General features: G+C 36.7%; 3 protein-coding genes across 5 annotated transcripts in view; 2 read left to right on the top strand and 1 right to left on the bottom strand.

Annotated features, from left to right (window-relative positions):
• gpc5c (glypican 5c) overlaps nt 1-1,851 on the bottom strand; it is a 115,524-nt gene extending 113,673 nt beyond the window's left edge. For both annotated transcript variants that reach the window (XM_052549692.1, XM_052549693.1), the window contains exon 1: nt 1,489-1,851. In XM_052549692.1, the coding sequence (XP_052405652.1) occupies nt 1,489-1,645 (157 nt within the window). In that variant the 5' untranslated portion in view covers nt 1,646-1,851. The remainder of the gene's footprint in view (nt 1-1,488) is intronic.
• A 1,836-nt stretch (nt 1,852-3,687) lies between these two features.
• Nucleotides 3,688-13,754, top strand: LOC127951579 (protein FAM102B). 2 transcript variants are annotated; one of them, XM_052549552.1, is made up of 11 exons: nt 3,688-3,951; nt 4,956-5,076; nt 5,672-5,701; nt 5,781-5,897; nt 7,273-7,319; nt 9,703-9,806; nt 10,131-10,238; nt 10,354-10,549; nt 10,636-10,772; nt 12,468-12,531; nt 12,775-13,754. In XM_052549552.1, the coding sequence occupies exons 1-11, from the start codon at nt 3,806-3,808 to the stop codon at nt 12,815-12,817; spliced, it is 1,113 nt and encodes a 370-aa protein (XP_052405512.1). In that variant the 5' UTR covers nt 3,688-3,805; the 3' UTR covers nt 12,818-13,754. The 2 variants fall into 2 exon arrangements, with proteins under 2 accessions (XP_052405512.1, XP_052405513.1); XM_052549553.1 differs by lacking the exons at nt 5,672-5,701; nt 5,781-5,897.
• Nucleotides 13,755-14,428: 674 nt separating this feature from the next.
• On the top strand, nt 14,429-20,634 carry LOC127951578 (pre-mRNA-splicing factor 38B). The gene is made up of 6 exons (XM_052549550.1): nt 14,429-14,890; nt 16,274-16,342; nt 16,479-16,630; nt 16,932-16,992; nt 18,292-18,524; nt 19,514-20,634. Exons 1-6 carry the CDS (start codon nt 14,681-14,683, stop codon nt 20,199-20,201), a joined length of 1,413 nt encoding a protein of 470 aa, XP_052405510.1. The 5' UTR covers nt 14,429-14,680; the 3' UTR covers nt 20,202-20,634.
• Nucleotides 20,635-20,752: the final 118 nt, after the last annotated feature.

Below are 20,752 nucleotides of genomic sequence, written 5' to 3'. Positions count from 1 at the left end.
TATCGTCAAGCTGGCCTGTGTTTTAGACCCAGTAACCTTTCCAAATGACCCTAAAGACATCGACGAACTGGTTCAAGTAGTATTTGATTACTAAACTATGCAGGTTGATCTCTAGGAGCAGGATGGACAACCCTGTCATAGGAGAACCGGACCTGGGTGTGAGTTCAAGTACTGTGAGAACTCTAGACCCGCGTGAGCTGGAGCAGTGTCATTCCAGCACGGCTCGCTCCTGTTCGCTGAGTCATGCATCAAAGCAGCTGGCTGAATACATCTGTCAACACTGATTCCCTTAACCTGACACGATCCTTGTCTGAAGTTTACCAAGACATGTTATTTAGTGCAGAATCCAGAGCCTTACAGCACACAAGGGCATTCACACAAACTTTGTTGGGGGAAAAAAAATCAGTAAACAGACTTCTTAAACCAATTAAATGTAATTACATTACATTTTCCTGACAGGAATAAATAAATAAATAAAATACTCTTGAATTCCAATGGTATCTTGATGAAATATTGATCACATCATGTATATTTAAACAACTTAACTCTTCATACTAATTAGGAATCAATCCAATCATGCTTTGCATAATGGTATGCAACCAGTGATTGTTAAACATGTATCTTCATTTCAGCGTTCAAAAGTACAGTGCCAAACATGCAGAGACATGAAAACATTTCCTGTAAGTAAATATAGTGAGCAGCTGATGGTTTTTATCAGCGCACTGTGGGAATTTTTAGGATGCAAAAGTAACACTGGAATTCCAGTTACACTGGAACGAATCTGACAGGACTAGAAATGGATGAGTCTCTGGGCAGTGCAGCTAAAATAATGATTCAGACACAACCTTTGAGATATAGTTACCTTGAAAGATTTTCTTTGTAGTTTAATAGCACTTGTTTAAGAAATATTTTTGTGCTCAAAAGAAAGCAATTTCATTTGTAGAGGGCTCATATTTTAGCCAGAAGAAAGGTTTTGAAATTAAAAACATGATGGAATATAATGGTCTGGAGTAGTGTTGAGTAGTATTGTGATGCTTTTATCAGCTGTTTTGACTCTCATTCTGACGGCACCCATACACTGCAGAGGATCAGTTGGTGAGCAAGTGATGTAATGCTCCATTTCTCCAGATCTGCTCAGATGAAGAATCAAACTCATCTACATCTTGGAAAATCTAAGTATGAGGTTTTTTTTTTTTTTTTTCCTAAAGCAGATTTTCGTTTTGGGGTATTCTATTTCTTTAAATATTGCCTTTCACCATTAAAACGTGCTATGAAACAATATAGGACCCAGAGCACCTGGTTGTTGCACCACAATAGAAAGATTTTCCATAGTAACCACAACCATACAGTTGTTTAAGCAAAAACACCTAATTAACTATTAAACTTCAATGAGACATATTTCAGTTTGGTCAGTCAAACAACAATAGCATTTACAAAAACCGCTCTTCACCAAGATGACAAACAGTTGCACGTGGTGTTCTCACTCACCTGTAGCAGGTGTTTCCGGGACCCATTTCAGCTGGCCGATCTGACGCACCTGAAACGCCGTTTTCACCTCGTGACAGCTGTGAGCGTGCGCGGCGGACAGTGTCGCGAGCTCCACCGCGAGCACCGTAATAATCCAGCTGACATTCACGCGGGGCATGACGGCATTTCAGTGAAGAAATCAGTGCGGTGGAATTGCTTAATGATCAGAGACTGTCTGCAAAATGTGTAAAAACAAAAAAGTCGCCTGTGTTGGACTTTCACATGCTGCACCGGCTGTAGTGAGACCTTCCTTCCCAAACCGAGAAGGGAAAAACGTCGCTGCGTCCCGTTCACTGAGAGTGTCACTGACTTCATTCAGCATGTGGAATCATTCAGAAATCTCTCTCTCTCTCTCTCTCTCTCTCTCTCTCTCTCTCTCTCTCTCTCTCTCTCTCTCTCTCTCTCTCTCTCTCTCTCTCCCTCTCCCCCCGTCAGAGTCAAAGCTTTACTGACACTAGCTACTGTAAGCATTACATTATTTACATTATTATCTTGTTTTTGATGATGTTGTTGCTGAAATGGGGTTGGTTATGGAATTGTTGCTATATTATGAAATTGTCAGATTTTACTTTAACAAGGGCCAGTTACATTAAATATTTCTTATGTGTTTTTGTTTTGTATTTGTGCATCTGTGACTGTTCTGTGCTTATCTTGCTGCAAAACCAATTGCCCTATGGGTACAAATGAAGTATAAAGTCTATTATTTGCAAAGCGTTTAAAGTACTTAATTGACAAAGACAACAATGTAGTTTAATAAAAATAAAAAAAAGTGAAACAGATTACATATAATTACTTGCAAAATAATATGAAAAAAAAGTCTACAAAACTTGTAATATTTGATTGCATATTATATTACTGTATATAATTGCCACTGTAATGTTAGACTGCAAGTTGCAAAGCATACTTCAGTCGCAGATCTACTTCAACTATTCAAATTGCATTAGTAAAAAATTCAAAGTAGCTATGATCCTTAGCAATTCGGTAATTCTGTGTTCACGGTTTAGCAGTTTATGCTTTCGTGACGATTTGCCTCCCTCTGGTGGACCGTTAGTTTGCTCACGCCAACAGAAAGTTGATTTAGCAATCAACGTTTTTTATGTTAAACTGAATCAATGCACAACACTAATTGTTTTACAGTACAGTATACCGTATTTGCTAAGAAAGAAGTGATGTTTATGCAAAATCGATTTACATATATTGTACTTAAACTCCACGCAGCATGGTAGGCCTATATAATGTTTTAAACTGTATTTGTATTTTGTATTTTTCTTAATAGTTATTTATATCTTGTGTTGTACTCCCTTTTATATGCTGTATATTCTTTATACGTATGTTGTAATGTTGGTACAATGAAGAAGGATAAAATAGTCTGTAAATTCAAAGGTGCTATAAACGCAAATAAAAGTCCAACTTGAACTTTTTCTTAACCGCTATCACATCATGTGATCAACTATTTAATTTCTTAAAATTTTATTTTCCCATCCCGTGTCACATGAGACTAAAATTGACCTAACTCTATTCATATGAAATTATGTTCCTTTATCTAAATACCTTAATATTTTTCATTTTTCCTTCAACTAAAAATTAGGATGACACAGAGTTATGGAGGCCAATAGAAAAAGATCATTATTGACATTAGAATGGTCATGTTACAGCATCGACCAGTAGGAGTCCTCCAAGACCACCCTCTCTCTCTCTCTCTCTCTCTCTCCTTCTCTCTCTCTCTCTCTGGTCTTTTAAGACTCAGCCACAAAAGCCCTCTTTGGACTTACATATATATATTTAAAAAAAAAACATAATTACAAATATACACAGAAATATAAATACAATTTATACGTACATACATAAATATGGTTATTTTTATATTCTAAAATAATTACACCAATCTATGAAATTATATATCACACACTCACACACATTATTATTATTATTATTATTGAAATAGTCTTCTGAATAAAATGTACGTGTTTTCCTCCTCGATCTCCATATTAGCCATAAGATAAATAAAAAAAAATAGTAATAAACTATTTTAGATTCCATTGCTATAAAACGTTATTAATACACTCAAATAAATAATTTTCTAAACCCATTCTGTCTAATTGTAAGCATGATATATTTTGGAAGGGCTTTTATTTTAAAATGTCGTCAGCAGCGTTTAAAAAACTACCGTCCCGCACACACACCGACACCACGGCACGTCAAAGCGTTTGGGTTCATCTCCTGAAATCCCATTCGTGGAGTATAGCAGCCATTCTGTCGTCCTATACATATTCGATACATGGCTTTCATCATGATGAAGAAGAAGAGGTTCAAGTTTAAAGTTGATGTGGAGCTGGAGGAGCTGTCGTCTGTCCCTTACGTGAATGGAGTTCTGTTCTGCAAGGTTCGACTGACGGACGGAGGCTTCTCAGATGAGTCTTCGAGGTGACAGCAACTCAATTTATCCAGTATATTATTTTATTTAAATATTTTATTCAAGTGATAGGTGTGTATGTGTGTGTTAATATTTAAATAAATGTCCAGATGCAACCCTATTTAACATTAATATGAAATAATGTTAAATAATACATTTATTTCTGATGCTAAATATATTGAGTGATCAAGAACATCAAGCCTGTTTAATCTTGAAATAATTGACTTATTTTCATTCGGTTGCCTGATTAATGATGAATGAGTTCGAGATGATCAAAGGTTTTTAATGACAGTTGACAAGCAGTGCTTGTTTTTTGTTCGCGTGTTTCCTTTCGTTTGGCTCAATTAACGTTAACCTAGACGCGCATAAAACTGACATCGAGACATTTTCCGAAACATTGCAGATGATTTTGTTATAGAGGAACGTGTATTTTGGCAGGAGATGAATGAGAGGGGGGTGTTCTGCTCAACAGGTCGCCAGAAGTGGGCTGGGACTGATTAGCTAATGCTTTCCTTCCTCTAACCGTCGAGGCTGGACTTGTTGTGGCAACAGTAACGTTAGTCTGCATTTTACAAAACGGTTACATTCCATATCTGAATTCCAGACGTTCCTCCGCATAAACAATACAGCCGAAGGTTTACTTGGCATTAGTGTATCTATGCTTTCAGGGAAAACACGTACAAAGTCAGTGAAAAACAAATATTATTCAGAAATATTACTTACAGAATGCACAGTATTTCACAATCAGAATAAACATGATGTAACAGACATTGTAACAAAGTAATAATGTCCCTGTAGACATTATAATGTGCGTTTTTATTCAGGCTTGACAAATGCTTTGTCTGAACTACTTTCCCTAATAACAGCGGTAATGAAATGAGATTTCATTGTGTTTTGACAGTAAACACTGTATTCAGATTTCATCTATCAGTCTGTCTGTCATTTAATCTTTCAGTCTGTTTCAGTCTTTCTGTCTACACAATCTACATGATCTTTCTTGTGCTTTCTCCTGCAGAGAGCCAGTTCTGGTGAATTGTGTTAAATGGAAGAAAAGATTCTCCTTCTTATGTAAGATGAGTGCTAATGCAGGGACAGGGGTGTTGGATCCATGTGTTTTTCGGGTGTCTGTAAGAAAGGTATGATGTAGCATCCTCAGTGTTGGGGAAGTTACTTTTAAAAGTAATGCATTACAATATTGAGTTACCCCATAAAAAATGTAACTTTTATGTTACTTAACATTTTATGGAAAGTATGCTACTTTTGAATTACCTTTTAAGAGTTGCTTGTTTGTTTTTAATATAAAAAAGTAGTTATTTTACAAATCTAAAAGCCCTTTCACAATAAAAGTGAAATAAATATGCATCCGGCTGAAGGAAATGTAAATTCAAGTCTGATTAGTAGAGAGCGCAGCTCAAACAAATTGCTTGAAGAATATGAAAATTCAGCAATAACAAAAATGAAACACAAATGTGTCATGCTTAGTATTATTGAATTGGATCATCGGAGGTCAGTAGCAAAGAAAAGAAAAGGTAACTCAGATATTTAAAATGTAATGAATTTAATTAGTTACTTTAAAAAAGTAATCTGATTATGTAACTCATGTTACTTGTAATGCGTTACCCCCCAACACCGAACATCATTATTGTTAAAATGGGCTCTAAGCTGTTTGTTTCTGTTCAAATGTAGTTGGATTGGGTGAGGTTTTTGATTTTTGTTTTTTATTTTATAAAGGAGCTTAAAGGTGGGAAGACATTTGCAAAGGTAAGCTCAGTTTATCTATGGATAATGAAGACTTTTTCTGTCAGATCACTGGCACTGATACAGTGTGTGTGTCATACAGCTTGGGTTTGCTGATTTAAACTTGGCTGAGTTTGCCGGTTCAGGAAGCACCACACGGCACTGCCTGTTGGAGGGATACAACACCAAAAACACACGTCAGGACAACTCTATACTGAAGGTACACACACACACATACATAGCAGAAAACTTTCTAATGAAGAAGCACAGTTGAGGGGTGAGGGGCGTGTCTCCTCAGATCTGTGTGCAGTGTTGTGTTACTTCATGTGTGGCATGCTTCGGCCTGTGTTGCGCTGTTTTTTTCCAATCCACTACCCCCACCTACGCCTAGAGCGATTCACAGCGCCCCCAGAATTCCACAGGCCTGTAACCTTCCACCTCCGCCTGGAGCGGTTCACAGCGCCCCCAGAATTCCACAGGCCTGTATCCTTCCACCTCCGTCTGGAGCTGATCGCAGAGCACCCAAAATATCACAGGACTGCACATTTATAGCTGTAGAGAGCCACACACATGACCGGACCATTTTAACTTGCATCACTGCAGCCCATTAACATATAGGCACACACGTGATGCCATATTTGTAAGTTTATTATAGAAATAAGTCATGTTTCGCATTAAAGTTATTTTACACTATATATGGGACTTTATATTATATTATATATATTCAAAAGTTTCTGACTGATACTTTAATATTGGGTTTGCTGATTATTGGGCCCTTAAAATAGTTATTATTTAGAAATTGTTAAGAATATTATTATATAATAATATTCTTAAGAATAAAAATATAATAAAATATCTTAACCAGATAATAATAATAGTAAATACATATTATGGAAAAAAACATTGTTAATGAATGTTATTATTAATATTAATAATAACAAAATGCATATAATGCTGTATTTTTATATTTCAAACTATATTTTAAGTTGCCATTGAGTTGAAAAGTAGAAGTGGCAATAATTAAAATTTGGTTCTTCTTAGATTCTTTAATATGGGGTTTGCTGAGAAATGGCACCAAAAACACTCAACAGTGGTACTCACATCATATGTAATATTAATAATAATCATCATCATTATTATTTCACTATATTAATATATTCAGTATTATATGTTAATAATATTAAATATGAATCAAACTTTTTTCATTTTTAAATCATATTTTAAGTAAACATAATAGTAAACATCAAATATAAATCAATTCTGCTTTATGAGACACTTAACATAATAAATTTACAGTAAACAAAATAATAATGTGTATATGTCCTTACATTTTTGAAAACAGCATCAACCTTGTTTTATAGATTTATTTTCATTGATTAATTTGTGTTTATACTGTGCATTTATGGGCTGTTATTTCAGTAGCCTTAAATCTTACAGTGGCTCAATCAATAAAAATGTTCCTTCAGCAAAATACAATTTACCACACAATTCTCCAGTATCATAATGTTTTCAGGGCTATTCATAAAATATACAGTCTGCTATATCTCACACTGTATGTTTATGTAACCACTCACCACCTCTCTCCCTTTGTCTAGGTCATAATCAGTATGCAGTTAATGTCAGGCGATCCTTGCTTTAAAACGTAAGTTGTCCCTTAATTTTGAATAGATTTTGAAAAGTTTGAATTTCATATTCAAATCTAAAATCTGCTTCCTTTTGAAAAGACCAGCATATATTTGGGATGCTGGTCTCCAGTCTAGTTTATTTAAGTTTAACAAGTGATACAGAAAGACCACGCTGGTCGAGTAACCCAGCAGCTCAGAATGACCTTGAAACTGTGCGACAATAGCCAACGCAGCTGTCGTTATGCCTTTGTATTTGTTTGCGTGTCGATGCATCTGTGCCAGAGTGCTTGTGCCAGTGTTTTTCTGACACCAATGTCTAGGACTGCATGAACACAGGAAGTCCTGTTCAACCACTTCCTGTCTGGTGATGTTTAGCTTCAAACCTCTGATTATTAGTTAAGTTGGTATGTTTACTCAACCATTCTAAAGTTAGCAGTAAGATTTATGTTCAAAAGAAATTATACTTTTATTCAATTCAGTTGATCAAAAGTGACAGTAAAGACTACAGAATCCTCAAAAAGATGTAGGATTGCCCCCTAATAGTCATTTAACCGCTAGTCGACCAGAAAAGGCTTGGTCGACAAATATTTTATTAGTTGCTTAGTCGCACTCACAATAAAAACAAAATGTGCTTTTGTAAAATAATGAAAGTAAACAGGACGCGCTTCCACCATTTCACTTGAGCGCTAAACATGTATATCTTTGCTTTACAGACATAAAAAATATATATATCTATAGAGAGTGAAACGTCTACTTTCAACTGAACCAATTAGAATGGAAAACAAATATTCTCAGATTATGTAATGCATATGAAAAAGGCAAACAGGCGCATCAATACTGCAGAGATGATAAGTCAGTGTCGCCGATTCATCTCTTAAGATGCCGATTCATCTGTAAAGATGTTAATCAGTGAATTATTACATTTTTAATGCAGCCTCCTTACTGTTTTTTCCTTTTATCCTCATTCATAATCATTACTTCTGTCGGTGCGCTGTGGCAAGCTTTATAAGTGTGCTTGAACACTTATAAGGCTATGTAGGCAATTAAATGTTCATTATAATGATTTAAATGGTTTATTCATAAACGTACAATTAGTCCACTAATACTTAAAATGAACGACTACTAGTCACCCAGAAAAATACTTTTTTCGGGGTCACTATCATGGTTTCCTCAAAAATATTAAGCAGCACATTTGTTTTTAACATGAAAAATAATAAATGTTTCCTGAGCAGCAAATCAGCATATTGGGTGTGTTTTCTTCTGAATGATAAGTATTAGAAGTAGCACAATAATGAAAAATGTTATGTTATTCAACACCGGTAATAGGAAGGTTGTTGATAATAAAAATAATAATCACATTTCTGATCAATAATTAACATTATAAGTTTTCTTTTTTCACTGCCCTCTCACATTAAGCAAGTCTGATTATATTCAGATGCACTAGTATTTCTAGTATATTGAAATACATTAAGTGTGTGAATATGTTTGCATGCATGTTGAAATAGTTGACATTTATCCTGACATTTAGAGGGGGTAATATTAATCATCTCACACAGCACCCAGAAACACTGAAAGGTGTGCTTCCTGTTACGTAAGCAAACTGGCACACAATCTCCCATTAAAACAACACGTACAGTGTTGTGACAGTGGATTAGCAACTGAAATGAGTGATATTTAAACATCCATGAAGAGGTGTGTGTGTGTGTGTGTGAATCCTGCTCTAGTGAGAGTTCAGTATCATTGCTTCACTCTGAATGGTTGTCAAAAATAGCCATGCGCACTCATAAATCAAAGTGTTTGGGGGTGTTTCCCGGTGAGTGTGTGTTTGTGGATCCTGCAGAAGTGTTATCGGGGTGTTTGTGTGTGTGGGAATGCTCATACTGCACCTCGAGTGCTTTTAGCTCTGGCTGGTGCATTCTAGTTTTATGTCACTGTTGGTTTTAGAGGCACTAAAACCAGTGAAATGCCAGATTAGTACTTTATGGATTAATATCTCCTGAAATCTGTGTTTTATAGATTATTTCTTCTCTATGATCTGGCTGGGTTCAGTTTATTAAAAGAATGATTTACACAGAAAATACACAATTTTGTCATCATTTACTCAACTTTATTTTTTCAGACCTGTATGACTGACTTTCTTCTGTGTAACACTGAATTAGAAATATTTCATGTGGTTTTTTTTCCCCCCTCTAAATATTAAGACTCACAAGTAAAGAATTAGGAGCCTGAATTTGTTTAAATATCTAAATACATTTCTTTAAATGAAAAAATATTTAGGTTACTGTTTATTTAAGAAAATATATTATGTGATTTTGTATATGGAGCAATGTCTTATTTTGATCATTTGTTATGTTTTTGTATGTTTATATGTTTTTAATGGAGATATTTTGACTCTTCCAGGCCTCCGTCCACTGCAATGACCATTGGTTTTCCAGGAGAAATAGATATATGTCTAGATGAGGACAGAAGAGCAGAGACACAGAGTGCAACTCAAATCTGTACAGGTACCTCCACAATCCTCACACAAAATCTACCTATACACCGGCCAAGTTTGGAATAATATGCTTTTTTTTGTTTTTTGTTTTTTTGTCTCTTATGCTTTATGAATGCTGCTATTTGTGAAAACAGTAATATTGTGAAATATTATTACAATTTTAAAATGTGATTATTTTATTAAAAAAATTTGAATAATTATTCCAAACGTTTGACTGCATTAGTATATTTCATTTCAAGACCTAGTAAAGTCCACTTTCGCATTTCAACAATTCCAAATTTCACAATGATGGTAACATTCCACTGATTTTTTTATTTATTTTATTTTATTCTAGAAAACCTAAGAAAAAGTTGCTTCAGTCATGGTTCTGTTCCAGATGAACTGGGAAAGTGTGGTCACTCAAGAACAGCCAGTTACGCCAGCCAGCAGTCCAAGTTTTCCGGTCTGTTCATTCACACCAGATGTTTTGCTTTCCTGGCTTTTTTTTCTATGACTTTTTGCATTATATATATATATATATATATATATAATATTGATCAGTCTGGACATTCTTGTAGGGTACAGCACGGCTAATTCGCGCTCCTCCAGCCTGACGGAGCTCTCTCATAGGAGGAATTTGTCTGTGGGGAGTGCCTCCACTGGGATTGGCAGCCTACCAGAACCCAGTGAGGACAGAGAGTCCCGCACGCATGCCTGCACACCTTTACCCCAGCACTTAGCCACACCATCCCACAGTGGGATCACAGCCAACAGGTAAACGTGTGTGCATTAGCTCTTCCTGCAAAATCTAGAAAATCTTTTAGTAAAGAGTGTATTTCTTGTGTATGTTTGTATTTCAGGCACCCTGTAAAACAGGACTCGGTTGAGTCTCAGCTAAAGCGAGTGGATGCTACCAGAGTGGATGCTGATGATATCATCGAGACAATCCTACAGGGCCAAGACTTCAGCCACAGCATACTGGACTCCAGTAATGAAGGTAGTGTTTAGAAAGCACATTGATGCATGTAGCATTTACAGTTCAGATGTTTAATAGCCATATCATGTAAAAAATTATTTTATGTGCTCGCTTGAAATAGCACAGCTGGATGCAATATGAAGGCATACACAATTGTTCAAAAGTTTGGGGTTTGCAAGATTTTTAAATATTTTTTAAAGAAGTCTCTAAAGCTCACCACGGCTGCATTTATTAGATCAAAGATACAGTAAAAACAGTGAAGTATTTTGACAATTTAAAATAGCTATTTTCTGTCTGACCATATTTTTTAAATGCTATTTATTCCTGTGATGGCAATGCTTAATTTTATGCATCATTACTTCAGTCTTTATGTCATATGATCTTTCAGAAATCATACTATTATTTTTTCCTTTAAAAATCTACCAAGACTATATTGCGACTTGCCAAAGAAAATGTACACACACACATCTATGGTAATGACATCTGCTTCTACAGGTGTATTTTGAACAGCAACCTCCCTGAAAAAAAGTTTAAATTTAAACATCATCTCCACTTCCGAAACACCAGGCTGTGGTCAACAGCCAAGTAGATGCACACAAATGGAAACGTCAGATATGACCAGCTGACACAGACCTTCATATCACAGCACACTGTATTCCACTGTCCCATAGTTGGCGCTCAATGCATTCATAAGACGCAAACTCTGGATAAGGAAATTCTGAGTTCTGTTTTACCACAGATGCTCAGTTGCACTTTAATATGCACCATATTGTAGCTTTGTAAGATGAATGTTTACTATGGTTACTACTACTGTCTCAAACAAACAGATCGTTAAATTTCCCCTCTTTGAATTTCCTCTCTCTGTTTCACTGATAGACCTTGGAAAGTTTTCATCTTTTCCAACATCTTGTTAGTTCATGTTTGCTAACGCTTTTACTCTTTAAATGTAAAAAAATGAGACCTTATTGTAAAGTCAAATCACCTTTATTTATAAAGTGCTTTTAACAGTACAGAATTGTGTCAAAGCATCTTTACAGTATTAAAAAGGAAAAATTGTGTCAATAATGCAAAAGGACAATAGTAAACACTAAATTTTAAGGTAAAGGCAGTTCATCACTGAATTCAGTGATGTCATCATCCAGCTCAGTTCAGTTTAGTATCTGTGCAATCAAGTCGACGATATCGCTGGAAATGATGTGTCCCCAACTAAGCAAGCCAGAGTCAACAGCAGCAAGGAACCAAAACTCCATCAGTGACAGAATGGAGAAAAAAAACCTTGGGAGGAAAATTGTAATGTTCACAATATTGCTAGTATTTGATCAAATAAATGCAGTCTTGATAAGCATAAGGAACTTCTCATATATGTACTGTATATTGTTATGGTATGATTAGGGAGGTTTTTTTATCATTCACCAGTTGATATGAGGGTTTATATTAGTGCTGTCAAATGATTAAACGCGATTGATCGCATTCAAAATAAAAGTTTTTTTTTTGTAGAATATATGCGTATGCACTGTGTATATTTATTAAGTTAATATAAATACACAAACAAATACAGGTATTATGTCAACAAAAACTTTTATTTTGGGTTGGGATTAATCGCGATGTATCGTTTGACAGCACTATTTATGTATATTATTTACATATAATATATGTAAATATATTAAGCCTTTGTACAAACTGAATGATGTCTAAATATGTATGTGTGTGTTGCAGAGGAGGGTCTGCGACTATTTGTTGGGCCAGGAGGCAGCACTGCACTGGGCTCTCAGCACACCAGGTGAGTTATATTATGTAACTTTCCCAGCCGCAAGGTCGCCACCGGCCACTTGCATTGTCCGCTTATGCCGTCCTTGTGTGATACATGGTCATTGTGTTTTGCATTATAAGAAGCAGATTACAGAGAGATATTATGTTACATGAGCTCTGACAACATCATAAAATTGCAGACTGAGGTAATGTAATTCTGTAATGTAATATAATGTAATATAATGCCTTCTGTCTCTCTCTTTCAATCATTCAGGGTTGGTGCAGGAGCTTTTGAACAGGTTGTTATAAAACGCTAGACTGAATGTCCGTGGGGGAAGGTGATGTAATATCCTGTGTCAAACCAGAGGACAGCAGTTGTCTTCGATCACAAGTAGCAGTTCTATATTGGGCTCCTGACACATGGGCTCTAGGAATTTGTGCAATCACTGCTCCACCTAGTGGTAAAGCCCTGAAGACAGACAGAAGCTTTGCTTAAGCTCAGAGTGACAGGAAATACTTGGGATTGGTATTCTTTTACCAAAAATGGATAGATATAGTTCTCAGAGACACTTTAAAAAACACTTGGAACCACTGGTGGAACAAAAAAGACGTGTTACAGATTATTTAAAAAGTATACTAATATACTACTGATTTCAAGTGGACAACTTGAAGTCATATATCTGTCTTTTTGTGAGACCATGCATAGTGATCAAATTAAAATGTACAGTAAACAGATGACCGCTAAGATGGTCTGTACTGTAGGCGACTCTTGGTTCAACACCCAGTCAGAATGACCCACAAATTAGTCCGTTTCTAAGATCCCATTTTAGTGCTGTCAGCATTTTGTCATCATAAACAAGACTTGAGCACAAGTTGCACGGGGATGGACGTTGCAAATAGTGGACTTTTTGTTGAAATGGCATAATCCATGGCATTCCTTTTCAGCTAAAGAGAGATGTAGAAGATGTATTTAGGATTTATTTAATGCTGTTGTGTTTTTTGAAAGGGGTTTGTAAATGTGGGATATTTTGTAGATTTTACTGCAAAAATGTGTTTAAAAGAATATGCCAATTTTAAAGGGGAATACAAAAGGGCGGTTTATCAGATTTCATATTGTAGATTACAAAACTGTAATACATTTATGAATGTATACAAGGCAAAAACGTTAATTTAATTTATGTGTTCAGGCTTTCTGATAGCGACAACTGTCAAACTATAGAAAAATTGAAGTCAAAGAAATAAAGATTTATGATATCTGATGTTTCATTTCATCATAAAGGTCAAAATACATAAATGATTTTAAACAAAATTCAACATGCCATATATGTGCTTCACTGTAATAAGTTACATTTTAAGAAATATATTTTGTTTTAAAAAGAAATCTGGTATTTGATTTTGTATTTTTTACTTGCTATGCTGGGTAGTTGTCTTTGCACATCTAAAATAAATCTTGTTATAATTGAACTGGCGATGCACAGTTTACATCTATATTATTTATTAAGTTGAAATACATGTCCCATAATCATAATAAACACATCTTAAAAACATGCAGCCTTGGCCTTAAATTTGGAGCGTTACTGCCACACAACACCAAGAGCATGGAAAAACATAAGCGACTTTAACAATATTTATATGGACTATGTAAGACATCTGCAGTCAGGTAACAAGCTATTGTAAACCACGCTGGAGGATTGTGTTGCCAAGTCCTGCGTAAAACATATTCCTAAGCAATGCAGTTAGCGATTAACTTTTTTCCACTTGTAGACGAACCCCATTGTTTTTATTTTCACACATAAATACATTTATGTTTTTTAAAGCATCATTACATATTATTTGTTACTCAAACTTTCTAAAGCATTTCCCCAGTTTCTTCTTTCTAGAGAGAAAATAAGCATTTTACTGTGACAACTTGGCAACCCCAGCCTTGCGTCCCTTTCCGCCGCCCCTCTTCCGTGCGCCATCTTGTCCCCATTACTCGGCGTGACGGTAACTGAACGCTTCGCGTGCGTCTTCTAGTCGCTGAGAATACGATCAAACGACCCAAAATCAAATTCGAATGAATTAAGAGGCGTCGGTCTGTCACTCGCGCACCTCGTTGAACGAGTTGCCGCGATATTCGTTAGGGGCAACGTTCGTTTTTCTTTCTTTTAGTAGTTTAATGGCGTTGTGAAAGAACTGCCATGGCGGTTAGTCAGCAGCAACAACAGCAGCAGGCCGTGAGCAAACCGGCTGGCGGGAAACACGGGAACAACTTGCCGTTATGGGGCAACGAAAAGACTATGAACCTCAACCCCATGATCCTGACAAACGTCCTGTCGTCGCCATACTTCAAGGTCCAGCTGTACGAGCTCAAGACGTACCACGAGGTGGTGGACGAGATTTACTTCAAGGTGGCGAAATTAACCCGGGCCGACGAGCGTGAAGCCCGCGGTTTTCTTATTTGTTTTACATTGGAGTTTCGAGTATTGCTCATTGGTTGTTATTTTTCTTACTCGGCTTAAAAAGTTTTTAAATGACTGTTACTTGTCTTTAGTTTTAAATGTAGTTTTACGTGAGCTGAACTAGGCCGTGTTAGTCTATGGATGCTAATTGTGCTAACTAGTTCAAAATAACCTATGCCTAACGTTATATGAATGGTTAACGTTACCTCAAAAATGAAAATTGTCATCATTAACTCATATCCATTATTAACATTTAACCCAAACCAGTGAGATTAAGCTACTTTAGTTCAACAGAATGACAGCTTTAGTCACCATTAGCTTTAATTGTATGGAAAATCATTCAATCAAAGTGAATAGTGACTAAGTCCTTAAGATAGAGTAGATCACCATAGAAATTCACCACAGCACCCGCTGTTTCTACTATTAAGGACCGTTCACACTAAGAGCAATAACTATGAAGATCATTTTTACATATTTGTGTTTTTACCAACGGACAGGGTAATTTTATTACGAGCGCTATGCAGATATGTCGTGTCCTTTGGTCGTTCATAAGCTGGAGAAATATGACTTGACCACAAAACCAAATTTTGAGATTTATACATCACCTGAAAGCTGATAAATAAGCTTTCCATTGATGTATAGTTAGTTAGGATGGGACTAAATTTGCCCGAGATACATCTATTTGAAAATCTGGAATTTGAAGTTGCAAAAAAATCTAAATATTAAGAAAATAACCTTTAAAAATGTCCCAACTGAAGTTCTTAGCCGTGCATATTTCCAGTTAAAAAAAATACGTTTTGATTTATTTATGGTAAGAAAATATACAATGTGTTTTTATGGAACATGTTCTTTACTTAATATCCTCTGGATTTTTGGCATAAAAGACAATGTATTGTTGCCTATTGCTACAAATATACCCATGCAATTCATGACTGCTTTTGTGGTCCAGGGTCACAATTAATCATTCTGAGAGTGATTCCTACGATATCATTCCTCTTTGTCGTTACAGTTGTGGTGTGAACTAACCTATTCTCATAGAATTACAAGGACTAAATTAAACTTTACATTTAATCATTTAGCAGACGTTTTTATCCAAAGTTATCGTCCTATGTATGAACGGCCCTTTATTGTTAATATGGAAAATATTGTATATTTCTGTTAGCCTGTACTGTACTGCAAAAATATTGTGAACTTTTTTCCCCTTCCACTTTTCATGATTTTAAAGTGTAAGCTTTAAGTAGCAGATTAACAGTAAATTGTAGAATCTAGGTTTGAAAAAAGGTTAGATTGAGTTGTATTTTTCCTCTATAATCATCTGATTTTCTTTCTCAGGTCAATCATATGGAGCCATGGGAAAAAGGCAGCAGGAAGACCGCGGGGCAGACAGGAATGTGCGGAGGGGTAAGTAGAAGTACGTGCCTTGAGACCTCCTCGACTTCATGCTCCCATCCTCTTTGTCATTTTAATTAAACAAGGGAGAGGTTCACTGAAGAAGGAAATTAGTCTAGCTGTAAGATTTATGATGTTTGTCTTGCAGGTTCGAGGAGTCGGTACGGGTGGGATTGTGTCCACTGCATTTTGCTTGCTGTATAAGCTATTTACACTGAAACTGACCCGTAAACAAGTGATGGGTCTCATCACTCACACAGATTCGCCCTATATCAGGTCACTGGGCTTCATGTACATCAGGTATGAGTCCGAACACATAACATTATCTAAATTGTTTTTTGTAACCGTTTCAGAAGTCACTTCATGTTTTGTTTTTTAACACTGCTATAGAGGTTCATGTGGGTAAACTACTTAGAATAATCACATTCTCTCATTGTATTTAGCAAAGGAGTATGAATATGTTGAGCAGATGTACCCAAATTGCTGTATATCTGATGGTATTGCATAAATATTTAGATCAAGCTACATTGTTTGTTTGGATGATGCATATTTTCTGGCTTCCATGAATACACAATTATAATGTTAAATCTGTGTATTGTAGGTATACCCAACCTCCTTCTGACTTGGTGGACTGGTATGATGAGTTCCTTGACGACGAGGAGGTATGTCACCACGGGTAATGCCTTAATCTCTCTCTCTTATTTCTAATGTACCCAATTGTAACCAGTAAGTTTTAGGCCAAATGCTGATTGTGATGCACATTGCTGTCCTTCAACCTTTGACCTCATTTGGCTTAATGTTCCTCTTGAGATACACGGTTACAACTGTGTGTGTGGTGGCAAGTTTTCTTAAGACTTTAGATGACTGGTTTCTTATCTCACTGGGTATGCCATGTCTGTTTTGAGATCAGCACAAACTCTTAACAAATGGTCAACCAGATGTGAAGTTCTCTGGTTATTCCTCTGTGGTCAAATGTTAAATAGCATGCAATATTCTCTTAGCCCACATAAGTGTGAATATGGCAGCATGCTTCTGTGATTCATAGAGACATTTATGTTTGACATTAAATATCAGATATCCATTACTGGGTGCTGGCTCATCTCTTGTGCTCCTGCACGCCCACTCTCACCTGTAAACAAGTTGGTAATATATTATCCATTTTTTTTAAAGTCCAGAAAAGGAGATCTAATTTGCTTTGAGTAGAAATTGCTGCCAGGTTTGGTGGTGGTAATGCGTGTCTCTGGCTGACTGCCCTGTTCTCTCTCCCAGATGGCCCTTGTGATGCGGGTGGATTGGATATAGGGTGTGCTCCACACTCTTGGCTGGCGTTCGTGAGTGCAGTTAGACAAGCTCACCCACCCACTCCACCCCTTCACACGCACTGGTACAGCATGTATATGTCAGCTGACCTACAACCTCCTCTGCATCGCACCTATTTTGAGTCATTGCATAGTAAGAGACGTTATGGAAGCTAATTATTTTGAAGCACAGTCATGCAGTGTTTTGATCAATTGAAATTTAATATAATAAACTCTATTTTCTATAAAAAGTCAAGAAGAAAGACAGAAAATATTTCGACTTATGTTAAAGGTGCACTAAAGGTCTATTAAATGGCATCTTTTTTGGCTAGTGAACAAGGTATTTAAATGATGGTATTCCTTTTGTACACATGCTGATTATTTGTTACTGTAAAGTCCAATATGATGGTCAGTGGACAAACAAAATTACTTGTGCACCTGTAAATTCTGAATATTAAGTCAGGTGAGAGCAGAGGTGAAGACTCAGTATTTGGTCATCACAAATGAAGCATTTCATTCAGGACAGTGTAAAGTGTAATTATTAGCGTTATCCTGTAGTTATCCTGTATACCAGAGGTCATGTGATAAGTGCATGTCTGAGTGTGTTCATGTTTGTGATTGTAGTTTTAATGGTTTTGCTCCTCTTTGGTTTTTTGTGATTAGGAGTTGGATGTGAAGGCTGGAGGAGGGTGCGTAATGACGATCGGAGAGATGCTCCGCTCCTTCCTAACCAAGCTGGAATGGTTCTCAACGTTGTTCCCACGAATACCTGTTCCTGCGCAGAAAGCAATCGACCAACACATGAAGAGCCGACCACGTAAACCCCCGCAAAAAGATGAGCAGGATGCAGAGGAGGCAGCCGATTCGGGAAGGCATGGTGATAGGTGCCGTTCCAGGTACATTTGTTGTGTGTGACTGGGATGACATTATTTGGCTAACCAGATCAGCGGTGATCACCGTTTGTGGTGCTGTTTGAATGGTAGTGGCGATGTAATAAAGCAACTTCTTAAGCTTTTTTTATAGCTTCAGCTTATTTAAATGATCAGCCATTTTGAATGAACTATTTAAGACCAACCATAATTACTCCGTAATTAAAACCGATTACTGGCGTATGTTTTACAAGAAAATAACATTTCAGTTTATCTACTTTAATGTTTAATTTAATGTGGCATTTGTAATTTCCTTGTAATTGTTTGTATATAATGGACACTTTTGAACTTAAACTCAACTGATTTCTTGTGTTGTTGGAGGGGTCATGAATGGTCTTTTTTTTTTTTTTTTTTTTTTTTTTTTATTGTGTACCGTTTTCTGTGGTCCAAATATGTTATAAAGATTTTAACATAAACATGGTAATTTAGAAAATAGGCTGTTTTCTTTCCTGTTTGACTCCCCTCATCGGCATGGACGATTATGTACTTGGAAGTAAATGACCACTGGTATAATTGGCAGTTTTTTGTAGATGGACCCTGCAATAATTTAGGTAAAAAATAAAAACACACATACTATATATCAAACAATCTTTAACAACAGCCAAAACAGTAGTGACCACATAATGAAAAGTTACTCAGACTTGTGTATTGCGACATTAATGTCGTATCCAATATAGTCACACAGCATTGTATTTTAGACAATCTTTCTGAAAATCCTGTTGAATTGTGCCGTGTTTGTAAACATATCCAGGGTAAAATTAATTTAAATGCTCTTATTTCTGCTCTGAGTTATGCTTGTCTATATCAGATTCTGACTTGCATTTAATCTGAATGCAGTTAATAGTATTGCTGTTTCAAAATTGACACTCACTCTCTCCTATTTGACAAAGTGTCCTGTGGGTTCTAGGGTACTTGTATATGCTGTGTTTAATATTTTTATTTGTGTGTGTGTTCAGGACACCTAGGAAAAGTCCCAGTCCCAGGAGATCCCAAAATCGTTCACGGAGTCGCAGCCATCACAGAGAAAAACAAAGCGCCAGCTTTGACCATGAACTGGAGCGAGAACGAGATCGGCAGCGCAAAGAACGGGAGGGAAAGGACCGGGATAGAGACAGGGAGAGAGACCGAGATAGACGACGCTCCAGAACACCAGACCGGACCAGGGAACGACGCCGGAGTCGCAGCGCCAGTCGAGAGAAGCGGAAAGAAAGGGAGGCAGAGAGTGAGAGGGAGCGTAGTCGCAGGAAAGACAGAGAGCACCATAAAGATCGGGAGAGGTCCAAAGACAAGAGGAGTAAAGGAGAGGGGGAAGAGAGGAGGCACAAGGAAGATAAGGAGGATAGAAAACACAGGGAAGAAAAGAGGAGTAAACGGTCAAGGAGCAGAAGCAGAGACAGGAAACACAAAACCGAACGATCTAGCAAGAAGCGCTCCCGCTCGGGCAGCAGGAGCAGGCAGGAAGCAGGGGAGGAGAAGAACCGGAAAAGGGAACGCAGCCATAGTAAGGAACGCTCACACAAACGCAGTCGCAGCAAAGAGCGATCGCACCGACGAGAATCAAGCAATGGACGAGAACATGTAAAACAAGAGCATCCCAGTCATGAAAAAGGAGAAAGAACAAACAGTGTTCAAGTGTCTCCCTGATCCAGATCTCAAATTCCCTCTTCACCTTTATTCCAGTCCCTCTCTTATTACTTCATGTCTTTATCTTTAATCCTCTTGTGCACCACTTGTTGAAGTTAGCATATGGAAAAGCCTGGTTTTTTTTTTCTGCAATGTTAATTGCCATTTGTGTAGATATCAAAAAATGTAATTTTCTCTCAGTTGCCCTTTACAGTTGTCCAGACTGAAAATGGCATTTTAAAACTTTTTTTTTAAAATTCCCTTTCTCTCCCAATTTGTGTTCTGGATTTTCACAAATGGTTTTGTACATAGAGCTCAGAGAATGTTTTAAATTTCAACAGAGCTACCACAGAGTTGAGTTTGTGGCACAGGCTGCTGAAAATGTGCTGACATTGTGCTGTTTCATTGCTCTGTTGCATCTTGTTTTCTAATAAAATTCTTGTATGGAACACAATTGCTCAGTTGTATTTTTTTTTTTTTTTTATGTCATTAAGCAAAACTGTTGGGTTCTTTTAGTAGAAGTGTCACAATTTCTCCATAGAGGTTGATGGTTTGTAATGACAAGCCTTTCA

The sequence above is a fragment of the Carassius gibelio genome, chromosome B2, assembly GCF_023724105.1.
Source record: "Carassius gibelio isolate Cgi1373 ecotype wild population from Czech Republic chromosome B2, carGib1.2-hapl.c, whole genome shotgun sequence".
NCBI lineage: Eukaryota > Metazoa > Chordata > Actinopteri > Cypriniformes > Cyprinidae > Carassius > Carassius gibelio.
Note: the sequence above shows the minus strand (reverse complement) of the source record. Positions and strands in the feature narration are given on the sequence as shown.